The 10,217-nt window shown below is 44.7% G+C and overlaps 2 protein-coding genes across 2 annotated transcripts; one reads left to right on the top strand and one right to left on the bottom strand.

Moving 5' to 3' along the window:
- Positions 1-1,367: 1,367 nt before the first annotated feature.
- LOC108031144 (eukaryotic translation initiation factor 3 subunit D-2) lies at positions 1,368-5,436 on the bottom strand. Its single transcript, XM_017104358.3, has 2 exons — positions 4,299-5,436; positions 1,368-2,136 (listed from the first exon to the last, which is right to left on the bottom strand). Exons 1-2 carry the CDS (start codon positions 5,286-5,288, stop codon positions 1,471-1,473), a joined length of 1,656 nt encoding a protein of 551 aa, XP_016959847.1. The 5' UTR covers positions 5,289-5,436; the 3' UTR covers positions 1,368-1,470.
- A 2,982-nt stretch (positions 5,437-8,418) lies between these two features.
- On the top strand, positions 8,419-9,986 carry LOC108031216 (uncharacterized). Its single transcript, XM_017104451.3, has 2 exons — positions 8,419-9,042; positions 9,232-9,986. The coding sequence occupies exons 1-2, from the start codon at positions 8,556-8,558 to the stop codon at positions 9,915-9,917; spliced, it is 1,173 nt and encodes a 390-aa protein (XP_016959940.1). The 5' UTR covers positions 8,419-8,555; the 3' UTR covers positions 9,918-9,986.
- The last annotated feature ends 231 nt before the right edge of the window (positions 9,987-10,217 follow it).

Here is a 10,217-nt window from a genome sequence, read left to right as displayed (position 1 = left end):
TTCATGTGAATAACTATTTTTTAAATAATAATAGCTTTCAGTGTAACATTTTCACATTTCTGAAACATAGCAAAATATTTTTAAATTGAATATTTTTTTACCTTTACTACTTTTCTATCAGTGCAGCCTGGCCTGCCAGTTTGTTAAACGCCTTTCAACGGCGTGGTTAGCCAAGCGCAGACCTTGAAATGCCATATAGTCCTGGCCAGAAGCTAAAGCTGGTGGATGGTACTGGTAACTGGTAGCTGGTAGTTGGTAGTACATGGTAGCTGAAGCCACTCGAGCAGCTAACCAGCCGGAGCAAACTTTTCTGCGGCAAACGCTTTAAAAAACCATTCCGCAAAAGTCATTCCGTAAGTTGGTCCTGCATCCCGGGCACTCGCACACAGTCGCACATGTTGATTTAGCAAACAAAATGTTTTAATTGAATAACACTTTGGTGTTTCACTACCACTGCTTACTGCCGGCAAGTTCAAGTGCTTCGCTGGCCAACTGTGCGTATGCTCAATGTTAATCCCTGCAATGCAATGCTGAGTTAAGTAACTACTTAATGGGCCTGACTTTATCAATCAAATTTACCGCGGGCGGGGAATTAAAATGAATCTGCAATTTTCATTAGCGAAATTTCGCCAAATATTTACACACACTCAGTTCACACCCAGCTGCGCCCCCGGAGAGTGTGAACTTAGCCATGCAAATTGAATAGGTCCAAATGCAATTTGGCGCACAACAAAAAGAAATTGGCGGATGGAAAAACACAAACATAAATGTGCTAAACATTTTGGTAATTTAGTTGAGCGATTTGCATTTCCGTTGGGGAATAATTTCTGCACTTTTGTGCTCACTGACTGCCCAAATTGAATTGCTGAATAACAAAAAGGCGGCAGGATGCACATGAAATTTGAGCTCGGTTTATGCTATACAATGTACGATATATGAATTTAATTAAATGCCGTTGAATACGAAAACATTTTGCTTAAATTGTCACACGCGCAGAGCAGCATCTGAATTTGCATTGATTGATGCCGTACTCGGTGATTTATTGAACCTGAGGTTTGTCAGCCAAACAATCTGCACCCTTCGCCCGTTCAATTATTGTGATTGTCAGTCGTCGGTAATGGTAATGGTGATGGTGATGGTAATGCTGGCATTGGGAGGGGGGAATGTTCTGCACAATGCATATTTATTTAGCCGGTTTTCATTTTGTATTTCTTGGAACCGCAGTGATTGATGTGGCCATGTTATCATCCCCAATCCCCAAACAACTGTGACTGCACTCTCACCCCGGGCCCTTGTTCCCTGACATGTCATGTGATGGCTACGCCTCCCCGCTCATATGTTGCATTTGGTCAAAAACTCAATTTAAATTGCATTTGTGTTCACAGCGCATCTGTCAGTGCGGCATGTGTCGGATGTCAACGGGGATCCCTTTATTCGAACAACTATTAGTTAAATTAATTTGTGCAAACATTAGTTATCGATGGAGTTGCCCAAGGGCTCGCTGGAGTCGTCTTCCTCCTCGTTCCCGTCGGAATCGAAGGCGTCCTCGGGTATATCGTATAGACGGACCATTGGTTTATTCGGATCCTTCATGATCAGGAACTTTCCATCCGGCTGCTTCATCACAATGTCGATGAGGCAGCGCAGTATACCCCAAGCATTGTCCATGTTCAGGTTGATCTGGGTGGCGAACTCCTGCGGCTTGAACTGTTGCGTGCCCAGAATCACATGGCGTAGGTGATCCCGGGGATTAACCCGGGACACATAGCCCAGCTTAAGCTGATCCGAGCCAGCTAGCAAAGCCTCCGCAGTCCAGCGAGCTAGTTTGCAAGCGTTATTCCTCAGCTCAGAGGCCAAAACAGCTCCGCGCTGGGTGTCTAGCTTCTGGCGCCACTCCACGCTATTGGTCACCTTGGAGTCCCACTCGTTCAGCGCCTTGATCGAGAGGAACTGCATCTCGCCATTCGGGCCCAGCACCACCCCGTTGTGCTTGCAGCGGGCAATCAGCACCAAGTCGTTGCCCAGATCCCACTGGCGGTAGCGGTAGCCCATTGAGGCTAGGTCCACACCAGCTTCTTCGAAGGGATTGGGCTCGTCGAACTTAAAACGCGGCTCTTGATCACCCACGCGAAGCACCTGAAAAAAGAAGATATTAATTTGAAAATACTGAAATATTTAACTTAATAGTGGTTAAACTTCGGCCTTCTTTTAAAATAAATACTTCAATTAAGGAATTCAGCCACAAACTCAGAGGTATCTCAAGTCTAAATCGGATTCCAATTAGAAAACTTATGAAATTTAGAAGTTCAGTTTTGGGGTCCCATCTCAACCTCATTGGAATTAGTGAAAAATCGGATTGAAAATGGTCTAAAATTTGACCCTCTTGAAAAACAAATATTTAAATGTAGATTATTAGACAATTCACTCACAAACTCATAGAGGCATCCCACGTCTTAATCGGTCTCAAAATACCAAAGTTATGAAATTTAGAAGTTCAGTTTTGGGGTCCCAATCGATAATCATTGGAATTAGTGAAAAATCGGACATGAAAATGGGCTAAAATTTTGACCCTTTTGAAAAACAGATGTTTGAATGTAGATTATTAGACAATTCACTCACAAACTCATAGAGGTATGCCACGTCTAAATCGGTCTCAAAGTTATGAAATTTAGAAGTTCAGTTTTGGGGTCCCAATCGATAATCTTGGAATTAGTGAAAAATCGGACATGAAAATGGGCTAAAATTTCGACCCCCTTTAAAAACAGATGTTTGAATGTAGATTATTAGACAATTCACTCACAAACTCATAGAGGTATGCCACGTCTAAATCGGTCTCAAATTATCAAAGTTATGAAATTTAGAAGTTCAGTTTTGGGGTCCCAATTGATAATCATTGCAATTAGAGAAAAATCGGACATGAAAATGGGCTAAAATTTCGACCCTCTTTAAAAACAGATATTTAAGTGTAGATTATTAGACAAATCACTCACAAACTCATAGAGGCATCCCACGTCTAAATCGGTCTCAAATTATCAAAGTTATGAAATTTAGAAGTTCAGTTTTGGGGTCCCAATCGATAATCATTGGAATTAGTGAAAAATCGGACATGAAAATGGGCTAAAATTTTGACCCTTTTGAAAAACAGATGTTTGAATGTAGATTATTAGACAATTCACTCACAAACTCATAGAGGTATGCCACGTCTAAATCGGTCTCAAATTATCAAAGTTATGAAATTTAGAAGTTCAGTTTTGGGGTACCAATTGATAATCATTGGAATTAGAGAAAAATCGGACATGAAAATGGGCTAAAATTTCGACCCTCTTTAAAAACAGATATTTAAGTGTAGATTATTAGACAAATCACTCACAAACTCATAGAGGCATCCCACGTCTAAATCGGTCTCAAATTATCAAAGTTATGAAATTTAGAAGTTCAGTTTTGGGGTCCCAATCGATAATCTTGGAATTAGTGAAAAATCGGACATGAAAATGGGCTAAAATTTCGACCCCCTTTAAAAACAGATGTTTGAATGTAGATTATTAGACAATTCACTCACAAACTCATAGAGGTATCCCACGTCTAAATCGATCTCAAATTATCAAACTTATGCAATTTAGAAGTTTAGTTTTGGGGTCCCATCTCAACCCCATTGGAATTAGTGAAAAATCGGATATGAAAATGGGCTAAAATTTTGACCCTTTTGAAAAACAGATGTTTGAATGTAGATTATTAGACAATTCACTCACAAACTCATAGAGATATCGCACGTCTAAATCGGTCTCAAATTATCAAAGTTATGAAATTTAGAAGTTCAGTTTTGGGGTCCCAATCGATAATCTTGGAATTAGTGAAAAATCGGACATGAAAATTGGCTAAAATTTCGACTCTCTTTAAAAATAAATATTTAAATGCAATGTATTACAGAATTCAACCACAAACTCATAGAGGCATCCCACGTCTATATCGGACTCCAATTAGCAAAGTTATGAAATTTAGAAGTTGTGTTTTTGGGTCCCAGTTAAAATCCATTCTAATTGCTGAAAAATCAAAAATAAAAATGGGCTTACATTTCGACCCTCTTTAAAAACAGATATTTAAGTGTAGATTATTAGACAATTCACTCACAAACTCATAGAAGTATCCCATGTCTAAATCGGTTTGCAATTATCGATGTTATGAAATTTAAAAGTTCTCTTTTGGAATTAGTGGAAAAACAAAAAATAAAATGAGCTAAAATTTTAACCCTCTTTAATTAAAACCCTTCAGTTGAATTAGAAAAGTTAGAGGAATCATACCTGCTGACTAAAATTATGGTTGATAAGTGTGGCCTCCATGGCCAAACTGTGAGCCGAGTTAATGGAGCCCTCCTCATCCATAGGCGGCTCCTGCGAAGTCTCGTTGACGGTCAGCAAATCGAATTGTGTGTTGTCCCTTTTGTCCAGGAACACCTTGGTACCCAGCTTCTCGATGACCACGTCCCAGGAGTAGTTCGAGCGAGTGCAGCACATGATGGTGGCCAGGATCTCGTCGGTGGCAAAGACATTTCCCATGGTCTTGGAGAGGCGACGGATGACAGGGTCATCCGTGGTCGTGGCAGTGTGGACAACGCGATCCATCTTAAGCAGCGGCTTCTCATTCCGCAGATTAACCCGATCGTAGAGCTTATCATAGTACTCCAGAGAGCCGCAGGTGGTGATGTCCTGGCCCTCTTTGATATTGGGAAGAGCGAGTTTGAGCAGGCGAGGAAAGTCTATCTCCTCGATGGAAACCCAATCGGAGCGCACCATTGCGGAGCTCTCGCGAAGTCTGGTGGGAGCATTCCGGGCAAAACGGCGACCCACATTGCGACGTGTTTCGCGACCCGTCTTCCCGTACTTGGTGCTGCTGCTGGTACCGCCCCCAGCAGAGGGTCCGCCAGCCACGCCCCCAGCGGCATTGCCACGCCCCGAACGCCCCCTGCCCCGCGCATTGTTGCGCATGTTCGGGCGGTAGCGACCACGCTGATAGGGTCTGAAGGCCTTCGATCCGGAGTTATCCACCAAGTGGAAGGTGGAGTCGTCGTCCTCGTGGAAGTACGCATACTGGCTGCTGTTCCCGAAGGACGAGGCATACTTGTTGGGGAACTTCTTCTCCGGCATGGTCACCGTCCAGTCGCAGATCTTGCCCAGGCGGTCGCTTTTGCAGAACGGCTGGTAGGGCACGTCCACATCCGGCACCTCGCAAGGACCCCAGCCGTGTTCGTTGTACTGCACGTACGGCTTGATGAACGGAGCGTAGTTGGACATAGCACTGCCGAAAGCGATTTATGCAACCAAAAAAAGGTATATAAATTTATGCGATATCAAAATCCCGATCTGTCTCTGACTGTGTAAAAATTACACTGAGCTGATTTGGTTTTACGGCGAGTTAAGTCGATTTGACAGGTTAACAAAATAATGACAGTCCTGGAAGAGGCTACTACTCTCTAAGTTTCTTAGTTCAACTTGTTACCGTCTTAAATTTCTGAATTCAACTTGTATAGCAGAGTTGTCATTTTATTTTCTTAAAAAGGCATAAAAACTTTGAAACCGACTAGTACCAAACGAATTCTCCGTTTTCTTTAATCTAAGCTGTTTAAGAGTTACTTGTCACGTTACACAACAAATATACTGGTGACTATGACAAGTAGGACGCCTGGAGAATGAATCGGAAGAGGACGCGCTGCCCCCCAGATGATGATGAGGCCCCTTGTACCGCGACCGCAATGAAGAAATGTTTAATTGCCTGTTCGTCTTTCGGTTCTCCGTCAACGTCCTGCTGCTGTCCCTGGCCGGGATTGTCCTCCTCCTTCGCGTCCTGAGCTGATCCCGGATGGGTGCAGGAGACCCCCTCCGAACATATAAATTTGTGATTCTTATTATCTTTTCTAAAAAACCCCTAACCAAACGCACTAATAAATGTCTGTTGAGCTGTGGAAATGGTACAGGAAGCGGAGGCACTGTGACGGGATTATCACTTGACAACGCACCTAAGCTCATATTGACATGGCTCCATTCATATTACTTCAACTGGGCGCCATTGTTCGGGTGTAAGTTTCAGGAAAGCAAGGGAACAACAGCCGAGTGCACTACAATGGGCCAGTGAGTGTCCTGTGTGCAGGATCTGGTCAACGGCCATCCCCCCGTTCCGGCTCGGTTTCCTTATTCTTGGCTGGGAGCACCTTACAACAATCTCGTTAAGCGTAAAGGCCAAATTATAGTAAAACTAACAGAAGGCAAAAGGTAATCACATAAAAAGCTTGTTAGATAACAACGTGCGAGGCGGCGAAAAAGGAAGCGGACATCCTGCCCCTCGGCTCATCCCCAAAAAGCAACATGTCGAGCGTGTGAATGTGCCTGGCTGTGTGGAAAATGATACGGGGGAGGGGCTGGAGGTGCAGGGGGTGTGGGTGAGGGTGGGGGCGAGGTGTGCATTTGTGGCTCCCAGATCCTGAGCTAAGCTTTGTCAAGCGACAGGGTGTCATGTTGATGTGTGTGTCACTGGCAGCTGCTGCTTACATGTCCCAGCTCCAGATTCCCTCGCACTTCTCGGTTAATACACAGCAAAAAAAATGAAATAAAAAAATCACATTCAGTAAGCAAGATGCATTTAAAACCTTCCGCTTACCCAAAAAAAAGACTGGTTTTCAAGGTGTGACCAAAAATATAAGCCTTTAAATAATTTATATAATATAGGCTATTTTTCTCTGTGTACGAAGCAGATTCCAAAACTTTTTTGCATTGTACTGTATTCTATTCATTCTTTATAATAACTATATACCATTGTGTCCGTTTCATTAAAACGCCGTATTTTCGCCCAGTGCAGACTTAAGCCGGGGATGAGTGTGTGTGCGTCTCTGAATGTGTGTGGATTATAATTGCCATGCGGCTGTCAGTGACTGCAGGCGGCGCCTAACTGCACACAGCTGCAGATGTGCGGCTCGTGTTGCAATATCATTTTTAATGCAAACCGCATGCCACATTATGCAGCTGCATTGCCACGTCACCGCTGCGGTTTTCCCCGCCCCTACACCCCTCGCATCCACCCGATCCGCCCATCTCAGCCCTCTCATCTTCATCTCATCTGCAATCGCTCCTGCTGCTGAAGCTTTTCCACTGCCGCCCCTGGTTGGAAAAAGCGGCAGCGGTTTAGCCAAAGGAACAGAGCCAAGAATAATGCCCTGGCACATAAGTAAGTACTTACCCGGCGAACAAAGGCAACAAGAACAACAATGCAACAACAACTACTGTACTACTGCTATTGCAGCCAACAAAAATAACAACAGGAGAGGCAAAGTGAAAAACCGCTAGCATACTTTGCGGAGCTCGCGAGCGATAAACGGCGCTATTGCCACCCGCCACGTACCTCATCCACATCCTCACCCTGCCCCAAAGGGTATGCTATACTATATGGTCGATCCAACTGAAAGTGAAATTAAAAACACATTTTCGCAGCACAATTTATTTTATAAATTACAACGAATTAATGCACACGTTTGATGGTGTTTTGCAGTTTTATGACCACAGATATTGGTTAGGAAGCGTGGGTGATTTCCTTGAACCAGGGCTGTCATGGTGCACAAGGACGTATCGATACCATCAATATAATAGCCCAAAAAATTACCTTTCTTTTATTATTATATTTAACTGAAACCTATTAATTAGTACAATACTTACTATACAATAATGGTTAGTATAATCTCCTCAACTGGTACCTCCATTCTACAATATCAGCTACAAATTTAATACTAAATGGTTCTCTATTACATAAACCTGACATACTTCATACTTTTACTTTCTGTTCTTTCTTATTATGTTAGCTGCTCATATTTTCCCCACAGGGTATCTAAAATGCGTTGCCTAATTTATTATTTCTCATTTTGTATGGCTCCAACGCGCGTCGGAAGCTTGGGCTGCTTCTGCAGCTTTTGTGTTGCATAAAAATTAAAATTTATGCCAGGCAACTTGTGCAAAGCACTGCAAATGCCATTGTTTTTCCTTCCCCACTCCCCAATCCCCCGGCCGACGCCACTGATGATGTTTTTTTGGCGGCGGAAGGACATTCACGTTCTGGGTGGCTGCATTTGCGCCACCCCAGCCCGCCGCCTGCTCACCACTGCCTCCTTGTCAAGCCCACTTACATTCAATTCATTCATCTCCGGCAGAAAAATGAAAATAAAAGCCCCCCAAAAGCCTCCCAGAAATCCCCCTTGGCGCAGCCAGGCCAACGTAATTGCAGAGCAATTATACATACTTCCATCGAGAAGACGGATTCGTAATTAATAGCACATTAAATTGGGCCACAACAATATTAATTGTTCTGATTGATTTATGCAGGTAATTATCGTATTAAGCAACTGAGGGAAATAAATTTCGACGTAGTGGGAGGGCTGTGTCCTTTCACTCGAATATTTCGTTTCATCAATCAAAGCAAGCAACACAAAACATTTAAACAGCATGAACTTTGGATAGGTGGGGAGTACAGCCCATCGGATGTAGGATTTCTCAAGAATCGGGGTGGGACCAGTGTTAGGAATGTCCAGAAGGATCTTAGTCCTGAGCATCAGATCATTTCCATTACTGCGAAGAACCCCCATCCGAACTTTTGGCAAGGCACTCGAGAATTTCCCCAGGAGGTTCTGCGACTGTAAGGAAGCGCGAAAAATGGAACTACCCGAGGGAGTCCTGATGGGCTTTGGCAATCCCCTGCTCGACATCACATGCACCGTGGAGGACAATGTGATCCTGGAGAAGTACGGCCTGGATGCGAATGCAGCTATCATCGCCGAGGAGAAGCACGATGCTCTGTTCGACGAGCTTATGAACATGGAGAATGTCGTTTATTCGGCGGGCGGCGCCTGTCAGAACTCGATGAGGATCTTCCAATGGATCGTGCAGACCCCGTTTCGAGCTGTCTTCACCGGCGCCGTGGGCAAGGACAAGCTGGGCGATCGCATCGAGAAGAGGGCCAGAGCGGATGGTTTACTGACACTCTACCAGATGAAGGAAGAACTGCCGACAGGTATGACAAGCCGGTTTCTGGGTGATATGAACCTCTTTTGAATATAGCCATGACTTCTTTATAGCACTTAAAAATATACCTTTATTTAACAAATTCCCCTTTTTATTTTATTGTTATGCAATAGACAGGCCTAACCCTCCATTATATCATACGAAAATCGATAATTCCAATGTCCCTCCCTTCCCTTAGGATCCTGCGCGGTGATCATCAATGGCCCGAACCGCTCCTTGGTGGCCAACCTGGGAGCCGCCTCGCTCTTCACCGAGGACTGGGTGGACGAGGAGGAGAACGAGTGCGCCCTGAGTCGGGCCATGTACTTCTACTTCACCGGCTTCTTTCTGGCCGTGTGCTCCCCCGTCGTGGAGCGCATCGCGAGGATGTGCTGCGAGTCCAAGCGCATAGTGATCCTCAACTTCAGCGCCGTGTTCGTGCTGCAGATGCAGCGTGAGGCACTGGCCAATATCCTTCCGTACGTGGACATCATCATCTGCAACAAGGAAGAGGCCATTGCCTATGGCGACACCAACGACTGGAAGACGAAGAACGTCTTCGAGATCGGTTCTCGTCTCCAAAAGTTGCCCAAGGCCAATGTCCGCCCGCGCCTGGTCATGATCACGGATGCCGTGTGCCCGGTACTGGTTTTCCAGGATAACGATCGCATTCTGGAGTATCCGGTTCCCAAAGTCAAGCCGGGCGAGATCTTTGACACCAACGGCTGTGGCGACGCCTTTGTCGGTGGATTCCTGGCCATGTACGTTCAGAGGATGCCCTTGGACTACTGCATCCGCACGGGTATTTTTGCATCCCAGCAGGTTCTCAACGTGGTCGGCGTTCAGATAGACAAGCTACCAAAGTTCAGCGAAAAGTGCATATGACAGGGATCGATACAACAATATTTTGTGTAAGAAATTTCATTGGGGCCTCAAATAAATTTTAAAGTTGTACCTCAGTATCTTTAAACTTTCTGCCCTCCCCGCGCCAGACGCAAATATGTAAAGCCAAGTAAATTCTTAACTTGATTACCGGATTAGCCCTTTCCCACCCATAAGCTATCAATATAATAATTTAAGGCCCCCACCCAGACCTCGACTGTCCTGCGGCACATCCTTTGGCCCACACCTTTCGAGCATATTCATGCCGGCAAGAGTCCTGCGGCTCTTGGGGCTGCCTTTGGC

This window comes from Drosophila biarmipes, chromosome 3R, assembly GCF_025231255.1.
Source record: "Drosophila biarmipes strain raj3 chromosome 3R, RU_DBia_V1.1, whole genome shotgun sequence".
In the NCBI taxonomy this organism is placed as follows: Eukaryota; Metazoa; Arthropoda; class Insecta; order Diptera; family Drosophilidae; genus Drosophila; species Drosophila biarmipes.
This window is presented reverse-complemented; position numbering and strand designations above follow the sequence as displayed.